The following is a 27458-nucleotide window of genomic DNA, read 5'->3' on the forward strand; positions in this document are numbered from 1 at the left end:
GTGGGGTAGTGGATCCGCTCCCTAGTAGGAGTGTCTCTTGCTTGTCTCTGCTAATGGGTCGTTTGTGTGCATGCATACACAAAACACAAACACGTATACAGATTCATTTATACAGTGGTAGCTTGCAAGTCGAACGGAATCTGTTCCGGAAGTCAGTTCGACTTCCAAAATGTTCGGAAACCAAGGCGTGGCTTCCGATTGGCTGCAGGAAGCTTCTGCAGCCAATCGGAAGCCACGGAAGCCGCGTCAGACGTTCGGGTTCCAAAGAACGTCCACAAACTAGAACACTCACTTCCGGGTTAGTGGCATTCGGGAGCCAAAACATTTGACTTGCAAGGCGTTTGCGAACCAAGATATGGCTGTACTGAGTATTGCAAGATGACATTAAGTCTTCATTGATATTTTTCTTACAAAGAAACACAAAACCCAAGTAAGCTCGTTCCTTACAAATTACCACTGCTCAGGGAGTTGGGGTGGGCGTACAACCATTCTGCACAGCTCAACTGAAATACGCTCAATGTGACAGTTTCAATAGCAAGGGATACAGGGGTTTCAAAACTCTCATCACACCCGTCGTAAAGGCAGGTCCAAGAGTTTTTGCTGCCTGAGGCAAATTCAAAATTTGCTCTTATTTATTCAGCATCATCCAGAGTTTGAGTCACATGGCTTCCCCCAAAGAATTCTGTGAATTGCAGTTTGTTAAGGGTGCTGGGAACTGTAGCTCTTATAACAACTCTCCACACCCTTAAAAACTACAGCTCCCAAGAACCTTTGGAGGAAGCCACAACTGCTAGACGTGGTATATGCTTTGACGGCTAGATTGTGCCCAATCTTTATAAAGCATTCGCTGCAATCTCTTTGCAGGAAAATTGCACAGAGGGCATTCATCTTGATTTGCCTACATGATGTTTAATACGTCTTCCCTTCATTTACAGTGGTACCTCGGGTTACAGACGCTTCAGGTTACAGACGGTTCAGGTTACAGACTCCGCTAACCCAGAAATAGTACCTCGGGTTAAGAGCTTTGCTTCAGGATGAGAACAGAAATCGTGCGGCGGCAGCAGGAGGCCCCATTAGCTAAAGTGGTACCTCAGGTTAAGAACAGTTTCAAGTTAAGAACGGACCTCCAGAATGAATTAAGTTCTTAACCAGAGGTACCACTGTATTCACTCTACACTTTTCAATGAATTTCCCTGACACTTTCCTAACTGATAAAAGTCTGTTTCCTTTTTAAAATGCGGGTTTTTGCTGTCCTTGGACGTCACAGTGCTTCAATCCACTTTTATTGCTAACCCTAAATCTCCAGGAATGCACTGTAATCCCTCTCACCAAAAAACAAAAAAACCCACACCAACAGTCTACAGACACCCTAGATGCCGAACAAAATAGCAATGGCCATTCTCAGAATACTGAAAGACCAGGGGATTTTAGAACTCATTCCCAACGTACTGTTGCAAAAGCCCAGCACCTGCCCCTCTCTCTGCCAAGCCGTGGCAAGAGTGCATGGGATCTCAGGCACCAACACAGGATCTGTGTCCCTTTTGAGAATAGAAGACACGGTGGAGACCGTCCTGCTTTAAGAAATAGGGTTTATTCGCCTGTTTAGGGAAGCTTTTAATGTTTAATAGGTTATTGTATTTTAGTGTTTTATTGGAAGTCACCCAGAGTGGCTGGGGAAACCCAGCCAGATGGGCGGGGTATAAATAAAGAATTATTATTATTATTATTATTATTATTATTATTATTATTAACACCCTCGGTCTGCTTGGAGGGGGTCCAGATTTTACAGCATGGCCCAGAGCATCGCAGGCAGTCCTTCCTTCACCCTTCCCAAGATGGATCTCTCCCTTTCTTCTTCCCAGATGCCTCTTGCCCTCCTTCAGAGCAGTTACCCTGGCAACCTCCCAAATCGCCAGTCTCTGGTCCTACCTGGGACAAGGAGTTGTTGACTGCCCTCAATGTCTCTCTATTGTAACACTTGCTCTTCCCTCATGCCAGCAAGACTGGTTTGCATACGGCAGCCCAGGAATCCTCTCAGGCAGTATGTATTCTCCCTGCATATCACAAAGAACCCCAAATCCTAGCATTTATTAATTTCTAGGGTTTAGCCCAAAATCTCTAACAGTACTTTGCGTTGTCCTCATCAGGGGAATCTACAGAACATGCCAACACCACTTCTTAGCAATTTATTTTAAAAACTCTAAAGCTATTTGTGCTGCTACGTTTCTGATATTATGTGCTCCTGCTGCAAACGTATTTAGAAAAGATTAATCAAGAGTCAATGAAGCCCATATTCCCCAACTAAATTCAAAACAATTAGGCGAAAGAGTTAAGGAACTGGCCAGTACAAATGCATTTCTAAAGCAATAAATTATCACAAAACTGCACGACGTAATTAAAATCCATTAAAATAAATAAATAACTCTGCGGTTTGCAGAACGCTTTGAATGCAATTATTAGTGTGAGCATCAAACCTGTTGAAAGACCGTACCTGGGCAAAATCAAAAGACGCAAATACCAGGAGGAAACCCTTTGTAGCAAAATCAGACGAAAGAAGACAGTCGCCTGCTTATTCATTCAGCAGCTAGCATGCTGCAAACTTGAATCGCCTTCTGATCTACCATATGTAGAAGAGCAATTATCCTCAGAATTGACGTGTGAGGGTAAGCGCTAATGGAGTCCCCTATAAATGGCAGCCAAAAGGAAATGAGAAGGAAAGGAAACAAATGTCACGTTGCCGTCAGAAAAATACCACTCATTTCCTGCACGGTCAGGGTTTTCATGCCATGACCGAATATGCCTGGAAGCAGATGGTCAGCACACAGCCGTCAGAGGGGCAGGTGCAGACGACACAGTCCTGCTCCCCCCCTTCCACACGTCCAGTCTACAATTCCAAATACAGTGGTACCTCGGATTACATACGCTTCAGGTTACAGACTCCACTAACCTGGAAGTAGTACCTCGTGTTAAGTTGTGGGTGAACATATCAGACGACACAGCGATTCTTCAAACAGCTCTTGTTTATTCACAAGCCAGAACAGAACAGAACTGAAGGGTTCAGCCAGCCTGCTTATATAGAGCTCCACTACAACACAACAGTAACCACTTTCTGTAACTATCCAATCACTGAACGTCACTTTCAATCCCTTATTTGCATAACTATCTACAGTATCCCCCTGCTGGCCCAGGGTGAGAACTTCAGTACATAACACCTCGGCTTAAGAACTTTGCTTCAGGATGAGAACAGAAATCGTGCTCCGGCGGCGCGGCAGCAGCAGGAGGCCCCATTAGCTAAAGTGGTACCTCAGGTTAAGAACAGTTTCAGGTTAAGAATGGACCTCCAGAACAAATTAAGTTCTTAACCCGAGGTACCACTGTATGTATAAAGAGCAAGATCAAAGGAAGCTAAAGTGCTCTCACTCCAGATGTGGTTAGACTACTAGCTCCAGCCAGTGTGGCCTATGGTCAAGGAATGATGGGCGTTGTCCTCCAAAAACATCTGGAAGATGCTAAGTTGGCTACCCCTGAGCTAGTGAGGTAGCCATTGAGCAAGAGAGAAGCAGTTAACTAGAGAAGCAGCAGGGAATCTCAGGCCTGTTTGGTTGTTGGTGCTGGCAAAGCACCGCACAGGACTTTGCAGGGGCATCTACAAACTCCATTTAGGTCCTGCATCCAACATCATATATTTAACAAAATTTATATAGCGCTGGATTGTAGTTAAAAAAAAACCCTCTTAAGTGGTTTACGAGAAATATATCAAAATTATCACTAAATCACAGTTAAAAACATTTTAAAATAAATGAAAGCATGTGTTTGTACATATGCTTATGATATGTGTGTGTGTGTGTGTGTGTGTGTGTGTGTGTAACAGTAAAAGAGATCAAAACACATCAGCACCTACACGTTTGAATAGGCTGGCTTAAGCAAAAATGCTATAAGCAGGCATCTGAAAGAGTACAGTTAAGACGCCTGTCTGAAATCGAGAGGCAGGAAGTTCCTAAGCTCAGATGCTGCCTGTAGTGGTGATAGATAGGGCAACAGATAAAGGGCAAATGAGTGTGGCTTGGACAAAATGGCCTTCCGGGATTCATGGGGAGGAGTTCTGGCAAGGATAAACAGGGGAGCAATATGTCAGCCTTCCCTAGCCTGGTGCCCCTGCCCCAATGGTTTCAACCACAATTCCCATCATCCCTGACCCATTGGCTCTGCTGGAGCACACCTCACCGTCTTACACTGATAGAGACCATCTATACTGACAAGAAGTGGCTCTACAGCATTTCAGCCAGGAAATGCCTCCCAGTCCTACGTGGGGATGTCGTGAATTGAACCCAGGACCTTCTGGGCACAAAAGCGGATGCTCAACCACTGAGCTACAGCCCTTCCCCCAGGTGGGGAGAAGCTGCAAGATGTGGTCATTTCAGTTGTATTTCTACAGTGATATGATGAGAGCTTTTGCACCTTGTGGCGTGCCATGTATTAAATTTCGAATTTTGCAATTTCTGCTTTTTTAAAGCACCATTCTTTATTGAGGTTGCTGGAGAGCAGCCTATAAGCCTTCTGAATAAAATTAACTGGAAACCAATGACGTTGGGAACAATATTGGAGCGAGTTCTTCTTTCCTCTCAGCGAGCCACACTTATGAGGCCAACAGCTGCATTTCAAAACACCTGAAAATTTCCAAACACTCTTGGAAAGGCAGGCCCACGTAGAGTGTGCTGCAGCCATCCATTTAATTTCTGGCAGGGATGAAACATATATCATTTGATTAGAGCGGCCTGTGGTGAAATTCATATTGGCTACGGTCCACAGGATTTGCAAATACCTTTTAGTTAAACCTTCAGAAACTGCGAAAACGCCGTTGGGTCTCCACTTAGACAGCTCTTGCAATAATTTTTACCAAGGCATTTCTATGTAGTAACTAAACTTTTACATTTTTAATTCTCGTGAAAAGCAACTACAGGCCTGATATCACACACTGGTGTATTGTCTAATAGATGCCAAGTCCTATACAAGGCCCCCTTTCAGAAGCCAATATTGATACAATGGTCGTAACGCAAAGAGTCCTCTTGGTTCTTGGGCTGGTTTTTATTCCTGAAGAGACAGTTGCATCTTTATTTTGCTCATTTTGAAAGGTTTATACACTGCTTAGTCACAATGCTCTCTAGGCCAATGACCTATCTGGACCAGCAGCCTGTTCTTTCAGGGATCAGCCAAATGTCTGTGGGAAATCACCAAGCAGGACATGAACCAAGGGACACTTTCCTCTTCTGTTGTTTCCAGAAACTGGCATTCAGGCGCATTACTCAGAGCTCTGTAGAGTTGTCTCTATAATCAATCCAAATAGACAATATAATCTCTCCTCTTCACACCCAGGTGGAAAACAAATCACCCGTGCATCACCACTATTTAATAATAGATTTTCAGCAGAAAGCCTATGTTCCCTTACGCACATGTTGTGCCTTCTTGTGAACTGCAGAACAATGGGACATTTCTGTCAACAAGCAATTCACGGGAACACTTATTTGTTTCATTTCTGTTAAGTCGGCTGTTACATCATTTCGCTCCACCTTAGTTATTAGTACGCAAGCCCTACCCCTGTATCCATGGGCAATGCCACCAATGGTTTATAATATTTATTCCCCCCCTCTAAATGCACGTTAGAGGAGGGGAAAGTAGATCAATTCAACCTGTATCTATCCATCTGTCTGCCACCTCTAGATTTTTTGTGACTCCCTACTTTGCCACTGTAGCTGGGCCCAGCCACATTTTTTCGTGTGCTCTAAACATCTTCTGCCCCTAAGCCAAATCTGTGGGTTGGCAGCAGTAGATTTATTTGGGATATGCCGCTCTTTATCAAAAGGCCACAGCGCAGTTTACAACATAGTTAATGCAGCAACGATATAATGAATGTAATAGCACACAAGAGATTAATAGGCTGCATCTGCCTGCTCATGTTCCAAGAAAGTGAGAGGCTTACTTCAGTCGCAGCGGCCCACGTAAACTGGTAACCCATTGAGCAAACATGTTCTGCCCTTGTTCTAGCTATACAGGTTTTGCTACGGACCCCTTTGGAGACTCTGAATTGCTCTTCAAATATTTAACTGCCCATGTTTTGAGGTAAACTTTGAACATGGGGGGTCGGCGGGTGCAGAACAGAACAGAGGTCGACAGTGATTCGGGGCCTGTGGGTTCACACATCTGCAACTTGGAGGAAATGCCCTGGGCGACACAGAAGCACATCAATGTAAGAAGAGCCAAAGATCCAGCCTGAGATATTTCAGCAGCTGAGGCAAACCAAAAAATGGCTCTTGGTCCTCCTCAGGCCAAGGAAAAAGCAGGCAGTGAAGATCTACATCAGGAACAAGGAGACAATGAAGATCTATATCGGGAACTTTACCCGAAGGTTCACGTAAGAATCAAACACCACTGAATTAGATAAATTAACAGGAAGGATTAGAAACCTGCGGGATCAGAGATTCTTAGAAGACTGGAGTAAATATATGAACTATTTGAAAAGTAATTGTGATGAACAGATTACACTAGTAGGACTGCAAGAAGTTTTGTAAGGTGGATTATTTGAAATACTGCAAGAAAGACTATGAAGAGAATTATTAGTTAAGGACAATTAAATGTAATACAGAAATTAAGAAATGAAGAATAAGTGACAAAGAACGGAAAATCATCAGGGGTGTTGACGGAAGTCTAAAATATTGTATAAGATGAGAAGTTGTGTTGTAAGACTGTTGGAACTGATATGTAAAAAATAAAAATAAAAGGTATATTTAAAAAAAAGGAATCAAAGACCAATGTGGAGGAAGGATCAGGGCCAGCTCTGAATTATGCCAGGCAGGTGCAGAGCCCAGGGGACCCCAGAGGGCAGCCCCTATTCACCAAGCAGCTGCAGCAGAGGTAGCGTAGGGATGGAGGCTGCCAAGGAAGCGGCAGTCACGGGCAATGCCTTTCTCGTGGGCTGGATCTGCTGCCCCTGTGGATCTTGCCACCTGAGGCAGTCGCCGGACCTTGCCTCATGGGTGGGCTGGCCCTGCCTAGTCCAGCATCCTGGTCTCACCCAGGCCAGGCTGATGCCTGTGGGAGGCTTGGCAAGGGGGGCCCGAGAGCAACAGCCCCCTCTCCCCACTTGCGATCCCAAAGCAGCTGGAACCCAGAGGCATCCTGGCTTCAGCCAGAGGAGGTGGCATGTCAATGGCTGCCTCTTTCCTCATGCCGTCCCCTGCTTGGTCAAACATTCTCAGCGCCTCAGCGGGAGAGCCAGAGTTACCAATTAACAGAAAGACAATGGGTATTTGGGCACCTCGAAAAGGCCAGCCCCGTTGCCATAGAGATTTGAGGCCTTGTCTGTACATTTACCGGAATGGATTGTGCTACTTCCAAACTCAGGTGGAGATGCCATTTTTTAAAAATGCGGGGAGAGGGTAGGAAATCGTAAAAGAAAAACTAGCAAATATAGGGAATAGGGCTGGACTCCCTCTCAGGAGCTTATAGTTACTTGATTTTATTTTCCCCACTAGCAGGGAGACTCTCAAAAGCAAATCCACCACCTGTAGCCTGAATGTTTGTCTCCCTTTCTGCTACCTCAGAAATTGTGACGTCTCTGGTTCCTCAATCTTGGAAGCATTTTGGATGGGTCTCTTTGCCAGCCTTTGCCACCCTGCTATGTCTCCACTATTTGCACGGAATACCACATCTTTCTGAAGTTTTTAAATCATATTTATATAGGGTAACAGATGACTCTCTTTCCTTAAACATAGACTCATAAAATTGTAGGACTGGATGAAATTTAAGTACAGTATTGGTATTTCAAAAGATACTGATGTTCTGGTGAAGTTGTCCACTTCAGTAATGTATAAACTGAATCCTTTCTCACTATCACTCCCCAAATTCCTTAGAAGCCCCCTCCCCCCGCAGCCCCACCTTCCAGAAACCTGCATAAATTGCACCATAGCACTATAGGATCCCGGAATCTTTTCAGCTGCCCTTCTATTTACGAGAATCCTCTGCCGCTGTTAGGGAGTTTCTCAATTCTTGCCATGACAAATGGACAACAGCTTAGTGACACTTCTTTGGCCCAGGTCTCAAATCATAAACTGTATGTACACCAACACTTTGCACATCAGCTACCAAATGATGATAAATGAAGAAAACAGTGGAATGAAGGATGCATCTGAACAAACAGATTATCTCACACCAGTTGCGTCCAGCTTTGGATCAGAAACTAGGGGCGTTCACACCACTTAGGTCTGCAAACAAGGAAGGGTGGAGACCCCGGGGTCACCAGCTGTGGCTTCCAGCCTGACCCTCTCCCTCTCATTTTAGCTTTAAATTTTGGCAATAATTATAAAATTTGAGCACTCCACCCATCATATTCATTTTTATAAAATGCCACTATGTTTCATTTGTGTTAGAGCATCATTAAGAAGGATAAACTACTGTACAGTAATGTATTGTGTCTATTCCATTTCTTTTTAAAAAATATAAACAGTATTCTATCCTCCAATCCCACCCCACCCCTGATTGCTATGAACTGTTCCAAACATACCAGAAAAATGACTCCTTTGCGGAACACCTGGATTCCTCCTCCCCCCCCCACCTCTCTCAGTTCCTTCAAATCATGCTCAAAACAAGGGAGACATGGCCCTCAAACACCAAACCCTCGCTTTCCCTGTTAACACACCTCTTCTTCAGTTAAGGCACATTGCAAAGGGAACCAGGCTAGCAGTCTGATACTAGTAAGGTAAAGGAGATCAGGAATTTGCCAACATCACAACTGTACAACTCTGTGCACATCTCAGGAAGAAGCAGTGGGCCCACTATAGCCTCACAAAAAGGAGAAGAGGGAACGCACAGCAAAGACTAAAGGAGAAAGATATTTGCAACATTTCCTATGCTTATTTGTGTGCACAGATGCAGATTATGATTTTTTAAATTGCTGGGGGAAGTAATCCCACTTCCACCTAAGACATAACCGAAGGTGTCGGCCTAGCGGCCTTTGCGTTTATCCATCTGATGCTTTGCCCATCTCTGTGCTGGTCCTTTGCAGTCAGAAAAAAATAATAATGGGAGACTCCAGCAGTTGCATTAATGCTTATTATACCTGTGCTCTGTTCCCACTAGGATACATTCATTAGTCCAGCAGTATGTAATTGCCATAGTCAAGGCCGGATTTAGGTTTGATGAGGCCCTAAGCTACTGAAGGTAATGGGGTCCTTTATATGTCCAACTGTCCTTTGTCAACAACAAATACCGTATTTTTCGCTCCATGAGACACACTTTTTCCCTCCTAAAAAGTAAGGGGAAATGTGTGTGCTTCTTATGGAGCGAATGCAGGCAGGAGGCAGGAGGCAGGAGGGAAAAGCCCCCAAGAACTGCACACACGCTCCACAAGGGAGCGCGGCTCTTGCTGGCTTTTGCGGGAGGTGGGGGAAGGGACAGAGGGCAGCCCCTTCTCCCTCCTCAGGGAAAATCCCCCAAGAGCCACAAACACGCTCCACGTGGCTTGTGAAAGGGAGCGCTGAGCAGAGACTGGGATGCATACAGGCTCTGCTCAGCGCTCCCTTTAAAGAATATTTTTTTTCTTGCATTCCCCCTCTAAAAACTAGGTGCATCTTATGGAGCGAAAAATATGGTAGTCTCTGTTTTTTGTGTTGAATATATGCTATATGGCAAGCATCCCCAAACTCGGCCCTCCAGATGTTTTGGGACTGCAACTCCCATCATCCCTAGCTAACAGGACCAGTGGTCAGGGATGATGGGGATTGTAGTCCCAAAACATCTGGAGGGCCAAGTTTGGGGGTGCCTGCTATATGGTAATTTATGGACTTAATAGGTATCTAAAGCCATTTGCACATGTTGCCATTCTCTGCATCAGCCTCCACATTCTCATCCCCTGCAAGTAATGCAATGCTGTGTACACGGACTTTGAGAGTAGATCCCATTGAACAGAGATTCTTATTTCCATGTAAATACACACAGGATTGCAGGTTCACATATAAATACTTAAGAGGATTTCCTCCCCTACTTTGCTTGATTATCTTTAAACCTCTTATCTCTTTCTCCAATCCACACTCTGCATGGCCCACATTTGCTCCAGGGCAGACACCTGTCTTTCTGTCTTTCTGCTATCTCTATAAAGCACCCGAACAAAGCTGTCACTAAGTACAGAAATAAAAATGACAGATAACGCTTCTCTATAGGAAAAAAATAAACCACATAATCATGACCAATCCTCATCTGCTGCTCAAATAAATTCCCTTTTCTTCTCCTTCTAACCTTTCACATGCCTGACATATTTAGAAGTCTATACAGTACTGGAAACGGGAAAAAGAAAACAGGGAACTGTTTCTTCCTCTAAAAGTTACAGCATTTTCTGAAGGAGCTCAAAAAGGCTCAGAAAGCGAAGGACATTGGTGATGGACTTGGATTCTTGTGGCTATTATTGTTATTATTATTTGTTCCCTGCCCATTTGGCTGAGTTGCCCCAGCCACTCTGGGCGGCTTCCAACAGGTATAAAAACATAATAAAACATCAGACATAAAAACTATGCAGCACTCAAGTTAGTCCTGCTAATTCTCAGGTAATCTCAGAAAGCAACCTTGAAACTGCTGTCCCAATTCACTGATCAAGCAATTGAAAACAGACGGCATATAAAGATCTCTCAACTGAACGGTGAACAGATTAGCTTTTATGTTGATGTATGGAGCGCTTGAGACAAGGATGTGGCCAGGTGCTGTTGAACTATAGTTCCCATCTTCCTTGACTACTGGTACTGCTGGCTGGGACTGATGGGAGTTGGAAGTCCAACAACTTCTGGAAGACCAGACCACAGACGGGTTCTCACCTTCCAACTTCTGCAAACTGCAAATAGCAATATTCCGTCAGAAAAAAACATTTCCGTGTATCTGTGTGTGTGTGTGTGTGAGAGAGAGAGAGAGAACAGAGAATACCATTTCTGAGATTATGCCTCTGTGTGCACCGCCTTACAAAATGCAAACAGGTGTATCCAAAGTTGTTCGACTCAGAACAGACGCATTGAAATTGATACGCATAACTAACATATGCCCATTTATTCCAGTAGGTTACTCATGAATGGCACTTAGCTGAATACAACCAAAGTATGCTCCCCCCCGCCAGCCGCTCCTTTAGAATAAGTGCTTTGTCCTATTACGCAAATTCACACGGTATTTTTGAAAACGGCTACAACTTGTGCAGTTCACTAAGATATATCTAAAGCGGAGACCATCCCAATTAAATTTCAGTGCATTTTGTTGTTCAGTAACCTGTCCATTAAAAAACTGTGGTTTTCAAAGCATGTCTTGGAGAAAACTCATGGGCTTTTTCAGAAGCTTATCAGGGATTATCAGAGAAGTGGCAGATATGGCCAAAAGAAAAGGGGTATTCTGTCATGTGCCGCAGGTATTCTGTGTGTGCCTTAGAACGTGCAAGAATTCTGTGGCAGAGGTGAAGGCTAATGGAGAAAGGCTTTCTCCGAAGGCATTCAAAGTTTGAACACCCACGGCATCAAATCAATGGCAAAGGCGATCCATCTGAGCAACTCGTCCTTCACAGGCGGAAGATTCTAGTTTCAATTCCCAGCATCTTCAGGTCGGGCAAGAGAGACCCACTGACAGGTCAGGCAATAATGAGCTAGATGGACCCTAAAAATACAAAGTTTTTATTTACAAAATGTATACATTGCTTGGTTGTAAGAAAGCGCTTAAGTGGTTTGCAAAACTTTAAAACATTCAAACCCTCATTTAAAAAAGAGTTAAAAATTAAGACATTCTAAAGAATGTCAACAGTAGCTTTTTGTACAAGCGCGCTTAAACAGAAATGTTTTAAGCAGGTCCCACAGCAAAGAGTACAGCAAAGGGACCTGCTTGGTGTCAAGAGGCAGGGAGTTCCAAGGTGGAGGAGCTGCCACACTAAAAGACGGATTACTAACAGATGCAGATCGAGTATTATCAAGCAACGGCTGCAACACTGCCGGTTCTGTGAAGGGAAAAGGTCAAATGGACACATTATGGGGTAAGGCAGGCCTGCAGGCAAACTGGTCTCAAGGTGTAAAGGCAGTTGTTTTCAACCTGTGTGCCGTGGCACCCTGGGGTGCTTTGAATGATGGTGCCGCAGGCAACACTGGCCTCTGATGCCCTCTCATGTGTCTGCCTCCCAAAGACTTGCACAGTTGTTTATTGCAGTAGCCCTGGCTACAAGCTCCACAGGCGAATTGTGCCTCTGTGGCTGGCCAGGGGGTGCTTCCCAGGCCCCTGTGGGGCAGTGTGAGGAGGCACCCATTTTTGGGGCGGGTGGGCAGGGCTCAGAGACCAGAGGTGGCATGTGTGGCTGCCTAGAGGACTCCCAAGGAGAGGGGGGAGGAGGCTGAGGAAACACTCCACAAGGAAGGGTGTTTGAAAAAGGGTGAGAGGCATGCTGGCAAGGGGTAAAAGGTAAAGGACCCCTGGACGGTTAAGTCCAGTCAAAAGCAATTATGGGGGGTGGCGCTCATCTCGCTTTCAGGCTGAGGGAGCCGCCATTTGTCCACAGACAGCTTTTCAGGTCATGTGGCCAGCATAACTAAACCACTTCTGGCACAACAGGACACCGTGACGGAAACCAGAGCGCACGGAAACACTGTTTACCTTCCCACCACAACGGTACCTATTTATCTACGTCCACTGGTATGCTTTTGAACTGCTAGGTTGGCAGGAGCTGGGACAGAGCAATGGGAGCTCACTCCGTCGCAGGGATTCGAACTGCTGACCTTCCGACTGGCAAGCCCAAGAGGCTCGGTGGTTTACACCATATAACTGACATAACTGGGCTCCTGAGCCCCACAGGGGTGCCGCAAAAAGAATGTAGTTGGTCAAGGGAGCCGAGTCATGGACTCAAAAAGGTTGAAAACCTCTGTGTTAAGGGCATTATAAACTAATGATAACTCCTTGAACTTTGCCCATTAGCCAATGGGCAACTAGCATCGATTTCTACACAAAGGAGTCATACAGCTGACTGAGTCCCATTCCTGCCAGTGATCGTGTCTCTCTCAGCATTCTTCCATAACTGCAGCTTCCTTATCAAGCACAAGGGTAGCTGCACCTAGAGTGCATTGCTGTAACCCAATCCTGAGGTCACCGCCAACGCCAGAACTTCTGCAATCCAGTTCCATTAACCAATTAAGAGCCCTGAAAGAGCAGGCAACCTGCACAGAATAGATTCTTATCTCCTTTCCTTTCATGTTTCTACACAGCTGTTCATTCATAAGTGCACCCTCCTCTCATAACAGCTGAGCATTCTTCTTTTTTTCCTGGAGGGCTGAGCTGAGTTTCCCCCCCCAAAAAAATAATAATAATAATGACACCATTGACCCAGAGACATGCAGGTGTGCTCAGAGAAAATATCATGTGACCGAAGTAGTCAAGGGACGAGAAAAGACACAAGGAAGGAGGAAGGGGTTAGCTGTCTCTTGATAGGAGATAAGGGAACGGATGGATTTTTGGCATAATTTGGAAAGATAATGGTGGGTGGGAAAGAGATACGATATAAAGTGGAGGAAGAGGAGGAGGAGGCAACAGAAGGGCTGGCGCTGAGGGACATCACAAAAGGATTGCCCCAATGGTCAAAGGACACAGACTGGCTGATAAGATGTGACCTCAGCAACATGCCAGCAGGTCAGAGAGCAACGAGGCACAGAATGTACACAGTCCAGATCTGCAGAACAAATGAAATATTGTCAGCTTGCCTGGCCAACAGGAAAACTTGGAACCAGCAGCTCAGAGAGCAACGAGGCACGGAATGCCCGCGGTCCAGTTTTGCCAAAGGAAGAGGCTAACGCAAGTTTGGCTGGGATGAGAACCTTCCACAGACGTGCAGCACAAAGAGTGGCAGTTGAAAGGTTGGGTGAGAAAAGGTCCAAGGAGGAAGCCAAGCAGGACAGCTGAAGGAAGCTGGTGGAATAGGCAACAATAACTATTGAGTAAGGGAACTGTTAAATAATGAGAAAGCCCAAACATAGCCCGCCCCCTCCTTCATGCTGAGAAAAGCTTTATCCATGTCAGACTCTGGAAAAGGTGGCAGCGCCACAATCCACAGGTAGTGGGTGTGCTGCCAAGACCACCCAAAATGCTTACTGGCACTTGGAAAGATCCATCTCTGCCCAGACGCTCTTATCCCTGCCATAACCATCATCAGATGGACCTAGCCCTACATTCTGCTGTCTTGTTTCCCACATTTCTGACTGATCGCTTCTTTCATAATTGAAACCAGAAGCACGCTTGGCGCCTACGCTTGACAAAAGTCCGTCTTGACAGCATCCAAGAGTAACTTGCCCTTTGAGAAGACTGCCTTTAATGTATCTATGATTCTGTATCCTAGAGGGTTGCCTAGAGGATGTTACAGCTTGTGAAGAGCAGCAAACCCTGGCCGTTTGCTGCTTTAAGGAGATTTGAACCTGCGGCCTTCTGATGCAAATCCTCTGTTCTGCCCCTGAGCTATCATTGGCCAACTGGAAGGATCCGTGACCAGAGAACAGAGTTGGACAACAGAGTTGCACCAGGAAAGAATGCAAGAAGAGTCCTACTGGAGAAGACTCAAGGCCCGTCTAGGCCAGGGCTCTGTTCTTACAGTGGCCAATCAGATGCCTACGGACAGCCCACAAGCAGAGCCTGAGGCAGGCAGGCCCAGCCATGAGGCAAGGTGAGGTGTCTGCCTTGGGCAGCAGGATCCACAGGGTCAGCAAATCCAGGCGCCGAGGAATGCATCACCTGCTGCCGCCACCAACACAATGGCAGCAACATCTGCAGCAAGCTCCTTGGAGGCCAGATCTGCCGCCTCTTTGGTATCCTCCACACCACCCCTTACAGAGACCTCTTGGTGAATAGAAGGTGCTGCTTGTCTCCTCCCACCCTTGTTCCTGATGCAGATCTTTAGCCCCCTATTGTAGACCTTCCCTCACCCCTTCTTCCCTGACCAATGGGGGATGGGCAGCATTTTGTGGTTCGCTTCAGGTGCCAAAATGTCTTGTGCCGGCCCTGGTCTGAGGGCAGTGTCCCCCAAAGTAGTTCTGTTCGCACACTGACTTTTGGCTGTGCAACAGAACTTCCCTTCCTTCTCCCCATGCGCTGCCTAAATCTGTTCTGGGTCTTCCCCCGACCCTCCAGAGCAGATTTGGAGGCTGCATGGAGAGAGAGGGGAAGTTCTGCAGTGCAATTTCTGTTGCACAAATGGAAATCTGTGCACTAGCAGAACTGTTTCATTATATACCGCCCTGCGTACCTCCAGCACTCTTTCTGCCCTTGTGATTCCCAACAGCTGGTTTTCAGAGGAATACTGCCTCAAGAGGCCGGAGGAACAACCTAGCCATCATCACTAGAAGCCATTCATAGCCTCAGCGTCTATGAATCTGTCAATTAAATAAATAAAAGTTTTAATTAAAGGATGTTTATAGTTAAGGGTACATAAAACACCTCTGTTTTCAATTCACAGAGTCCTTTCTACAGGTGTGAGACACAGACATTGTGAGATCTCGGGGAGATCTTCCATTCTTTTGCTTAGTATATGAGCAGAGTTTTTATGTCAGCATTGTTTTTCCTTTGTCTGTTTGTTTTGTAATATATTATTATTATTATTATTATTATTATTATTATTATTAATTATTTATACCCCAGCCACTCTGGGCAGCTCCCAACAGAATATTAAAAACTTGATAAAACATCAAACGCTAAAAACTTCCCTAAACAGGGCTGCCTTCAGATGTCTTCTAAAAGTCAATATACCGGTAGTTGTTTATTTCCTTGACATCTGATGGGAGGGCGTTCCACAGGGCGGGTGCCACTACCGAGAAGGCCCTCTTCCTGGTTCCCTGTAACTTTGCTTCTCACAGTGAGGGAACCAGCAGAAGACCCTTGGAGGAGGACCTCAGTGTCTGGGCTGAATGATGGGGGTGGAAACGCTTCTTCAGGTATACTGGGCAGAGGCCGTTTAGGGCTTCAAAGGTCAGCACCAACACTTTGAATTGTGTAAACCCCTCAGCAGCATACAAATTAATATGGCTAGTCCGATCCTCTCTTGAAGCCATCCAATTTGGAGGCCACCGCACTACCTCCGACAGGAGCGGCTCTTCCACGACTGGGCTCTTTGGGCTCGCAGGACCCTTTAATTAGTCACGAAAGTCAACTTACTTTGGCTGCGGTACACAGAGCCGTTCAAAGGCAGCAGAAGACTGGAGGCAAAACAATGAAAGGCAGAAAATAGACTTCTAAAAAGAAATACATCACACACACCGGGTGATTCATGGCCTATAATTAGACAGCGGCTTCCAAGAGTTTCAGCAAGGCTATTTGTATTGTGGGCAAACACACCAGCAACACAAGTTTGGCAACGTAACCCCATCAAATCTTGCCTCCGCTTGTTCAAGTCAGGTGTACGAAGCTTGGCTGTGAAAAGGCGTCGCTTTTACTTATGCAGTCCGCAGACTAAGAATACGCAAGCGTTGATTCAGCCTTTTCTGCACCAGGCAGCAGAAACCCAAGTGTTTTGGCAGCTGGAGACCCAGACCCCCATTTCCTATAAGCTCTAGATGGGAATTCAGAAGAAAGATTCCTAGGAGGAAATGAGGCTTTTGCAGTTTAAAAGAGAGTAAGGAGAAGGTTCAGGGTTGTCTGAGCTTGCTTAGAGAGAGGAAGGCTGCTGCCTGGTTTTCTGTGGTTTAGTCCTACATCTGAGCTCTGGAGCATATATTTTTTTAAATGCTGTGTTCCAGGAGGAGGCAGAGAATGGCTTTCAGCATCCTACTGAATTTCCAGCTGACACAGGGCAAGAGGGAGAAAGACCTGCAAGGGGAAAGAACAAGATTCTGAACCCAGGTCAAAAATGCTGCCAGTGCAAAGGGCTCAGCCAGCGGCAGGGATGCCAAAAGTTAAAAGTCCTGCTTAGCAAATAAACAAACAACTTTGCAGGCCACCAATAAAGCAGTCAGAAGAAGAGGAGGAGGAGGTTGCCCTTCCGAGACTTTTGCTCCAGGTAAAAAGATCAAGGCTGCAAGTTGCTTTATTGCTTTGTTCTGCCTTGAACCGGTGCCACCTCAGCAGGAGGGTGTTCAAGGTTGCAAGAGCTTCGGGAGAGCGGTCAGCATGTTCTGTACGAGGGCAGAGGAGGAGGGCAAGCGGTGGAGGAGGCACAGAAGCCACTGCAGAATCCCAGCAGGTTGGATAAAAGGGAGAATTCCCAGGAAGATGCTGTTCCTGCCACATCCCAGTGCTGCAGAAGTGAGAAAAGCACCAATAAAATCACAGTAAAAAACATAATAGGGGGGAAAGGAAAAGAAAAAGAAAAAACCAATTTAAAATACAGGTTAAAATGCAATTTAAAATGCAGCCTCATTTTAAAAGTAGCCGATAAATCAAGGCCATAAGGGGAGGGAAACATAAGGGTCAGACTGAGTCCAAACCAAAGGCCAGGCGGAACAGCTCTGTCTTGCAGGCCCTGCGGAAAGATGTCAAGTCCCGCAGGGCCCTAGTCTCTTGTGACAGAGCATTCCACCAAGTCGGGGCCAGTACTGAAAAGGCCCTACTACTAATGCAGCTTGACTTCACCCCCGGAGGCGCACTCCATTGTCTCTCGAGATAGACAAATGTCAACAACAGGCAGGCGGATTTTATTTTGACTGTCTGTTGGTAGACAGAGCCAGAGTCAAAAATGGGTGGGCAACAAAGATGGATTTTACGTTTGCAGGGCTGTGGCCTGGAAGTGAGCAGTGTTGCTACGGGGGGGGGGGTGGCCTGCATGAGACCTGGAGAGAGCCCCCCAGGCCAGATACAGAAGCCTGGAGGTCCACACAGGCCTCAGGCTCCTCCACCTCAGCTTTACTGCACAGATATGGAGGGAGGGGAAAGCAAAACCCTTCAGTTCCTCAGCTACCCTAGGTTTTTGGTTTGTTTTTAAAGGAATTTGGGCAACCCCAGCAGACAGCACTGAGCTAAGGGAGGTTCATAGCCTGATCCCACATCAAGGCATCTTCCAAATGCTTTATGCCACTTTTTAAGTGACGCAGAGCCCTTTTTCAGATGCAGATGTTCAAAGTGTCAACAAACGAGAGAGAGAAGTGTCACACGTCCCCCAGCCAACGTTAGGGAAGCTTTTAATGTTTGATGTATCATAGTATTTTAATATTCTTTTGGAAGCCGCCCAGAGTGGCTGGGGAAACCCAGCCAGATGGGCGGGGTATAAATAATAAATTATTATTATTATTATATTATGTTAATCCAGGAAGGCTGCACACTGCCTAGAAACAAAAGGGGTGGGAAGCTGATTTAAAACAGAAGCTACGTTAGCCGAATTACATCCTTCACGGACTTCTCCAGGCCGCAGGAAGGATAAACCAGTCATACAACCCGTGAGAAAGAAAGCACAAATTGGGGGTTGGTTGGGGGGGGGGGACAGGTGTTTATTGTGGGATCAGCACGGCCTCACGTGTGCAGCTTTCCTGTGGCATCTGTGCCAAGTCATCGGCATCCCATATTTTGAGTTGCCAGCCCATCTTTCCTCCCCATCAAATGCCAGTCCATCTTTGTCCCCCATTACATCCAGATTTACCTCCTTGCTTTGCATGACAGGAAGTCACGTATCTTGGATGCTAGGCCCAGGTCAGCACATCCTTGCTGAGATAATAAGTGGCTTCCTTCCTGTTATGCAAAAGAGGATGAACTAGCCCCTAAGAGAACAACCTGCTTCAGTTACTAGATTATTTTGCGGAAGGGACTGGCTGGCAATGAGGTTGCAAAAGAGGCTCTTGCCATCGCCAGGGGGCCTGCAGCAATTTCTGTGACCCTGGAAATATCACACACCTTCCTAGCTGGCCTGGCCCCACCTCCCATAAGGAGCAGGTTGAGTATAGAGCCCCTCCCTGCGTGTTAACTGTGTGAGCCACCCTAGGTTCCTTGGAGAAAAAAGCAGGATATAAATGCAATGAAAGAATGAATGAATATTGTGTACGGAGCCTATGGACAGCCAACGTGGCACTCTCTGTGTGATGTGGGACTACAACTCCCATCAACCCTGACCATTGGTCATGCTGGCTAACGCAGATGGGAGTTGTAGTCCAATAATATCGGGGAGGCCACCAGCGTTGGCTACCCCAGTCAAGACTAATACAGCTAGTTTACTGAGCGTAGTCCAAAGAGATAAACACAAACGCAGCTGGTGGAGTCTTCCAGGGATCGTTTTCTCCACAGACAAGAGATGAAGGAATAGGACAGGCACGTCCAACAGGTAGATCGTGATCTACCAGTAGATTGCTGGACGTCTGTGGTAGATCACTGGTAGATCACTGCCTCCCCCCAAAGAAGCTCAGCAACTTCGGCTCCCCAAAAAAAGCTCAACAACTTTGACCCGAACCAACCAAAAGGGGATAGATCACTGCCAGTTTTTAGCTCTGTGAGTAGATCGCAGTCTCTTGGGAGCTGGCCACCCCTGGAATAGGAGAAAGAAAAGGAGACAAGGATCAGCTCCCTCTCCTTCTTTGTGCTACTAGGCTAGGCATCTAGCTGACTGGCTGAGAATTATGATAAGAACGGAAAAGGAAGAGGAAATTGCTGCAGTCTGTTCGCCTGTGGTCAGGAATGGAAATCAGTCAAGTGGATGCAATTGTTTTTAGGTCTGTAAACTGCATGTAAGTAGTGACTTTTAATAAAACATTGTTTTTGGCATTTCCTTCATCTGGAAATGAACTTTAAGCTACATAAGTAACATAAATATTTACATAAGTGGTGATAAATAAGAGACCGTGAGGCAAACTTGTTTTTATCAGATTTCTGCAGTAATCTAAATTTGTACTAATGCATATAACAATTTAATTAAAAACACTAAAAACAAGAAAAACCAGTTTATACGACTACAGAAACAAGTAAAACAATTGCACCAGCATTAAGGACAGGGTGTGAGGAACTATGTTATTTCTGATTCGAACCCTACCAGAAATCCTTGGTGATCCAATAAAAAAACCACCCAAAGATTTACGAGTAGATCCTAATGTACCTTCTGCCCATTCCTGCATTAGGCTGCATATGCACTATGAATTTAAAGCACCTTTTCTGCCTCCAATGTATCCTGGCAACTTTAGTTTATCCTTCCCAGAGCTATACTTCCCAGCAGATTTAAAGCACATTCCCTCCCTTTTAAAAAAACCATGGGAACTGATATTTACCTCTCAGAAAACTACAATTCCCAGCACCCTTAAACTATAGTTCCCAGGAGTCATGGCGGGGACATGCTTTCAGTGTGTAGTCTGCATGCCGCTTGAAACACAATTCAGAATCTGTGGCAGCACTGGGCACCAGCTGAAGCTCTCTCAGCTCCACAATTCCCACCCTGGGGCCTTGGCAGGAAGGAAATCCACACACACAAAGCCCTTGACCCCACCAAGCGATAGGAAGAGCAGCTGGCTGCGAAATCCTCTCCAGATCAAAGAAGAGCTCCTTTCCTGAAGAACTGGCACGCCAGCAGCAAGCAAAGCTGAACTTAAACTGGCAACAGCAGAGCCCTAAAGGGTTATTGCTGCATTTGCGGGCACACGCGCTAAACCCTGTCTGTGGTGCCTACCCCTTTACCCCAAATGATGAAACAAGAGGCCAGATTATGGGTTCAAATTGGCCACAACTTTATTGAGCTTCAGAAGCGGGAAACGTGGCACAGGCCTTGGCAAATAACCCTCTCAGCCAGCCTGGCTGAGGATATGCAGGCAGATGACGTCCAGTGAGAGGGGACTGTAAAGCGCAAACTTACACAGCATGCCCTTCCACCGACCTCGTCCCGGGAGTTTGACCTACATGGGCCAGGGACTCCCGGTTTTTAACCTTTAACGGGCCCTGCAAGCGCCGCCGCATTGGGAGGGAGCATGGATGCACACACACACACCCGACTTGATGTTAGACTAAAGGATACCTTGCCAAGGTCGAAAACTGCCAAAGTTGTGACAAAATGCTACAGGGAAGGTGAAACCTGCCAATGCAAGGAAAATTCCTTCCCGATTCTGAATACAGCAGCCATCTTACGACCGCAGCAGCGCCCACTGACGTGGAATGCAAAATATTAGCCTGTAAGGAAAATAATCATTAACTTGAAGACCGCTGGCCTAGGATGAAATTATGAAGGCAAGAAATTATTAATTTGAGGGAGGGTAGGTTGGTGATCCTGGAAGTAAGAACAGCAAAAGAGGCTTCAACAACGGAGTCAGCCTGTTTTCTTTTGGCCTTAGGCCCACCCCTGGCCGGCCGGCCATTGTCCTCCCTGGCCGAGGGCAGGTCAAAGGCCGGCCCAAGCAGGTGAGTGGCACCTGCCCAGGTGAGCCCTGCTCGGCCGCAAACCCCGCCCACCTGTGGGAAAGGGAGGGCGGAAATTGCTTAGACTTTAGCCCAAGGAATCAGCAGAAAATGGGGCTAATGGGTGCAAGTTGGTTACAAGAAAAAACAGTTTGCATGGAGTAACCGCTAAGCATGGGGAAGAAATTAGATCCAGTTCACATTTAAACTCACACTTTCCGAAACAATATGCCAACCAAAACACACGCAGCCGTCAAAATTCGCCCTTTGCAATGAGGTTCTCCAGTCGAGTAATGTGCACAAAAGGCGGGTACTAAACGGTTTTTTTTAAAAAAAATATGCGTATTTCAGTGAAAACAGCACACACAAACAGCACACATTAGGGGAAACGTGCTTTGCAAAAGTGTTTCTATTTGGGAGTGATTCAATGTGTACCGTTATATTAGGAGGAATTCAAACCAAAGCGCCGATCCACTTTCATGAGGGACTTGTTTCTTCATGAGGTAGAGAGCTGGATATAAGATTGGGAAAGTGAGACACAGCGAGAGAAACCAAAACCGACAGATCTGCCCAGCCCTAATAACCACATTTGACCACAAGTGCTGGTTGGGAAGCCAGTAACACCCATGGTAAAAAGGGCAGCCATGAAAAGGCGGCTATTTAGCCCTGGGCCCTAGTTTCAACATCACACGGAGTTCCCACGCACCTGGTTGCATGATATATCTATATCTACATCTACATCTACATCTACATCTACATCTACATCTACATCTACATCTACATCTATATCTATATCTATATCTATATCTATATCTATCTATATATATATGCATTTGGGGGCCCAGGCATGAAATTTAAAGTGTGAGAGGCGATAGTCCACAAGGGTCAGATTTAAGACAGAGTCAGTAGGCCGAATGCAGGGTCACAGCTGTCCCCCGCAGCAAGAGTGCCTCTGAGCACAAGCAGAGTCTGCTTTTCCCTTCCAAGGGCATCTTTTCCAGGCAACTCACAGCTCCAGCAGGGATTCCTGGATCTTTTCACAGTTAAGCAGCAGGGGAAAGATTTTTTTAAAAGGCCTAGTTCTCCTCCGAAGGGGAAAACCTTCATCTCTGCTGCTCCACTTCAAACTGCAGGTGCTGAATGTGTGTGTTAAGGTCGGGAGGGTGGTGGTGGTGCTGAGATTTAGAGTCGTCAAGTTGGAAGGGACCACGGGGGTCATCTAGTCCAACCCCCCGCAACGCAGGACCCTTTTGCCCAAAGTGGGGCTCAAACACACCACCCTGCGATCAAGAGTCTAATCTTCTAATGACTGAGCCAAATCGGCAACAGCCCAATGCTCCTCTCCACACCATTCCCTGCACCCAGAAATTTCGTATGTCAGGGAGAAAGGATCCAGCCTCAGTGAAAAGGAGGCATGGGTCAAAGTCAGCAATTGCTAGAGGGAGTCCGCACACCACCAGCTCTCAATCAGACCAAGGGTTCAGTATGAGACAGCCTCCTCCAACAACTTCATTTGAGCCAGGGTTTGCGGTAGTCCCAGAACCTGTTCTCGGGGCCACCTGACCATCTCTGAACATGTGAAGCAACAAATGCGTGTCTTCCAAACACTCCTCCTCTCTCACTTGCCACAAGTTGCTCCATCACTACCATCATCATCATATACTGCCCTATACCCGCAGGTTCACAGGATAAAATCAAAATCTAAAACCACAAAAGACATCAACAAATAAAAACAACAACCCAATAACCCCTCCCCAACACATCTTAAAAGGGCATAGGACGTCCATCAAATCAACCAAAAGCCTGGTTAAAAAGGAACGTTTTTGCCTGGCACCTAAAGGTGTTTAATGAAGGTGCCAGCATTCCACAGATGTGGAGCCACTGCAGAGAAGGCCCCGTTCTCCTGTTGCCACCCTCCGCACCTCTCGAGGAGGAGGCATACGAAGAAGGACCTCAGAAGACTATCTGAGGGTCCAGGTAGGTTCATATGGAAAGAGGCGGTTCTTGAGGTATTGTGGTCCTGAGCCGTTTAAGGCTGTATAGGACAAAAGCAGCACTTTAAATTGGGCCCAGAAACTAATTGGCAGCCAGTGCAGTTGGACCAGGATCGGTGTAATATGCTCAAACCGTCTTGCTCCAGTGAGCAACCTGGCTGCTGAATTCTGCACCTAGCTGAAGCTTCTGAACAGTATTCTGAGGCAGCCCTACGTATAACGCATTGCAGTAATCTTTTAGGATGTGTAAAGTTGCCAGCTTTTCTCTCGTGGTAAAATTCCTGTGCTTTTTTTTAATTAAAAAAAAAACAAAAACCCTGCAAAACAGGCAGAAACCCAACAGGTACGGTTTTCCCTTTCACTGCAACTGGGACACTGTGAAAAAAGAAACCCCACTTCTCCTAGATTCATCCCATTGCTCCAAAGCAAGCAACTGTTCACGGAACAGAGCGGCTCCAGCAAGACAAGGCATTTTACTCCAGACTTCACAATACCATCCTGCAGTTCTTTCTCTGGCTTACTGGCTCCAACACAGTAACCAATAAAAGTGACGACCTGAAATTCAAGGAGTGCCTCTCATTTCCTCCAAGGGAATCCTCCCCAAACTAGGAATGGCATTTCCCTCACCCTGCACTGCCAACCATTCCACACACAGAAAACCACACAACTGGAAGGATGTTGCCATCCCCGAAACATATTTTCCACTTTACGAGCTCAGTAAAATAATAATAATAATCTTGCTATGAAACCACTCTGAATGTTTGGGAGCAACGCCTACAACCTAAAGGTGCTCTGATTAGAGTGGGGGGTGGGGTTAGAGACAGCAACCACAAAGAACCCAGGCATCCTGGCTGTTCCAGTATATCATACCTTCTGCCCTTGACAGGAGAACACAGAATTATCTGTCTGCCTTTGCTGCTGTTGAACCACAATTCCCTTTCAGGAGAAACCAGGCACACTGAGCTCCAGCTTCAAAGGGTTTGCGGTAGAACAGTGCGCAGAACATGTGAAGAGATGGAACTGATTCGAGCGTTTTTCGTAGAGCGATTCACGTCAAGCTGCCAAGTGGTCAGTCACAGAGCTTTCTGGGGCTCACATGCAAGGCAGCCCACAATACTTAAATGACCACAATACTTTGAGCCTATTTGCATCCTAAGCAGCTCCAAACATACCTGAGAGGAAGGCACACGTTTCCAGCAAGCTCCGCTCTGCAAAGGGACCCCTTCTTCCAGGTGTCCTTTATATCACGCATTCACGATGATTTGGGTTCAGGATGCTGCCTGGGCAGTCGTACACAATGCCGCTTTCAGTGCTCAGTTGCACCTGCAAATGTTTGGAGGCGGTCCTGTTGCTTCGCTACCAAGCAGTCCGTATTTTGCAACATCCTGAAGACACCCCATAGCTTTTTGTACCACAAACGCCCAGCTATATATCTCTCATCGTTGCACTGTATGCCCTGCAGGCAGTGCCAGTGCATTGGCAGAACAACTAATTGCAGATCAACTAATAAAGCAAAACAAATCTACAACGAACGCAATTCACATCAAGCTGTCAATGAAGCTCAGGTCAGTTACCGCCGCTCAGCCTAGCCTACCTCACAGGGTTGTTGTGGAATTTTATTTTATTTTTATTTTTTTAAGAGAGCCCTGCATTCGACCTTGAGCTCCTGGGAGGTGTGATATAAAGGCACGAGGGAGGGAGCAAAGCCACACCTTTTGAGCTTCGGCCTGTCGGGTTTGTCGCGCTTAAAGAGTCACCGAGAGCAGGGTGCCAACTCTGTAGAAAGGTCCCGACGACGTAAGCCCGGTTTGCAGCGGGCACGAAGCGCACATGCCCTCCGCAGAGTTATGCCGAGCTGGCGGAATAACAACCGGCTGACTTGGCACCTTCCGGGTGATGCGGAGATATCGATCTGCCAGGGGAGCAGTAACGTGCGGAGGAGATACGAAGGGAGGCTGCAGGAGCCGGGCTAGGGATGAAGGGACCAAAACCACCCCGGCCAAAAATCCTCTCTTTTAAGACACCCCGAGAAAAAGAGATAGAGAGAGACAAAGACTCTAGTTTGGAAGAAGCAGCTAGTCAAAAAAGAAAGCCCCGCTCCCACTAGCTAGAGCGACGGCAAATGCACTCTGCATGTGCTCAGGGGCACCCTCGTCTCCTTTTCCCCACCTGCACCCGAACTTAGTTCCAACGGGCTCCTTCCTCTCTCGCCTGCCCTTTGCAAGTTGCGTACAAAACCTGGACGGCGGTGGGGCGTGAGGGGTGTTGGGGAAGGCGCCCCCCCACGCTTCTCCCCGGGGGTCCTCACCTGGTGCCAGAGACTCCCCCGCAGCCGCTTCCCGGTCCCTTTCTCTGCCTTCGGAGCCCCATCGCGGCCGCTGCCTTTGTAGCTGCTGCGCCTGGCGGCTCCCCGCCCCCGGGAAGGCGGATCCCCGCAGGTCCTAGCAGGGGTTGGATCTCGTCGGCGCCTGCCTGTGGCAGTCCGGAGACCCGGGGCTCGCTCAGGCTCACTCACTTCCACGGGTCTCCTCGGAGTAGAGTTCGGTTGGCATTGCGCTTTCGTGTAAGCGAACCAGAAAGTGCGCTCTTAACCAGGTTTAGCGGCGTGTGACCACTTGGCAAAGCTCCCCCCCCCCACACACACACACAGACAAATGTTGTCGTTTAGTCGTGTCCGACTCTTCGTGACCCCATGGACCAGAGCACGCCAGGCACTCCTGTCTTCCACTGCCTCCCGCAGTTTGGCCAAACTCATGCTGGTAGCTTCGAGAACACTATCCAACCATCTCGTCCTCTGTCGTCCCCTTCTCCTTGTGCCCTCCATCTTTCCCAACATCAGGATCTTTTCTAGGGACTCTTCTCTTCTCCTGAGGTGGCCAAAGTATTGGAGCCTCGGCTTCACGATCAGTCCTTCCAGTGAGCATTCAGGGCTGATTTCCTTAAGAATGGATAGGTTTGTTCTTCTTGCAGTCCATGGGACTCTCAAGAGTCTCCTCCAGCACCATAATTCAAAAGCATCAATTCTTCTTCTTTATGGTCCAGCTCTCACTTCCGTACATCACTACTGGGTAAACCATAGCTTTAACTATACGGACCTTTGTTGGCAAGGTGATGTCTCTGCTTTTTAAGATGCTGTCTAGGTTTGTCATTGCCTCCCACAAACAGATACATATTTATTAGTAGTCGGGGTGTATCGGTTTATAGAGCCAACTCCCTTCGTCCTCCCCCATAGGTGCCAACTCCCTGGGAACCTGTGTGCCCGAGCAACCACAAAATTCCCCATGAAGGGGTCGGGCACCCACAAATTTCAGTGCCAGGGCCATGCACCCTGCATGGCACCCATGCCCCCGGGCACCCATGGCCACGGCACCAAGCTGGCACTCCTGCACCCCCCCATAAAATATTTGAGGGGGGAACTCCCCCAAGCATTGCCGTTCAAATGCAGATTAGTTTGGCTTTTATTGTATTTTATGTCGAAAGCTTTTAATAAAAAATTGATTAAGGAACCAAAACAAATCGCAGTTGCAAGAGAATAGGGTGGGTCCAAAAGCAATCAGCCGTGTCAAAGGCCAGGATGATGAGGTGCCAAACGCCCCTCTTTGGAGATGTCATTTCACAGCTTAGATGAGGCTGCTGGAGAAAATGCCCTCATCCAGCCACACACGCCCCTGAGCTCACCAAGAAGGCACCCTTTTGCTATCTTAAGACCTGAGAGAGCCTGTAGGGAAGGAGGCATTCTCCCACATCACCAGATAGTTGAGGCCTAAGTCTTTTAATTTAAAAAAACAACGACCGATTTTAAAAATTGTTTTTTAAACAAATACAAATAATGTGAGCGCCTTGAACTGGGCCCAGAGATGAACTGGCAGCCAGCACAGTTGTTTTAATGCATCCAAAACCCCAGCCGGTAATCTGGCCAGTGCATTTAGACCAGCTGAAGCTTCTGAACTGTCTTCAAGGGCAGACCCATGCAGAAGGCATTGCGGTAATCCAGCCGGTGTGTGGGATACTGTGGCCAAACCATGTGTGTTCAAATGGGGCTGTAAGCTGGCAAACCAGATGTAGCTGGAAATAGACAGTCCTCACCACCAAGGCTGCCAGTCAGAGTTAATGTACCCAAGCTGCAGGCTTGCTCCCTCC

The 27458-nt window shown here is 46.9% G+C and overlaps 1 protein-coding gene across 2 annotated transcripts in view; it reads right to left on the reverse strand.

The window, feature by feature from the left end:
- HSD3B7 (hydroxy-delta-5-steroid dehydrogenase, 3 beta- and steroid delta-isomerase 7) overlaps positions 1-25781 on the reverse strand; it is a 49155-nt gene extending 23374 nt beyond the window's left edge. Inside the window, exons 1-2 of one of the 2 annotated variants that reach the window (XM_080978916.1) lie at positions 25627-25738; positions 19407-19477 (exon numbers count right to left, since the gene is read on the reverse strand). In XM_080978916.1, the coding sequence (XP_080835042.1) occupies positions 19407-19477; positions 25627-25688 (133 nt within the window). In that variant the 5' untranslated portion in view covers positions 25689-25738. Of the gene's footprint in view, positions 1-19406; positions 19478-25626 lie in introns of both variants that reach the window. The other variant, XM_080978917.1, reaches the window with a different exon arrangement.
- Positions 25782-27458: the final 1677 nt, after the last annotated feature.

Source organism: Podarcis pityusensis (assembly GCF_964106645.2).
Source record: "Podarcis pityusensis genome assembly, chromosome: 13".
Classification (NCBI taxonomy): Eukaryota; Metazoa; Chordata; class Lepidosauria; order Squamata; family Lacertidae; genus Podarcis; species Podarcis pityusensis.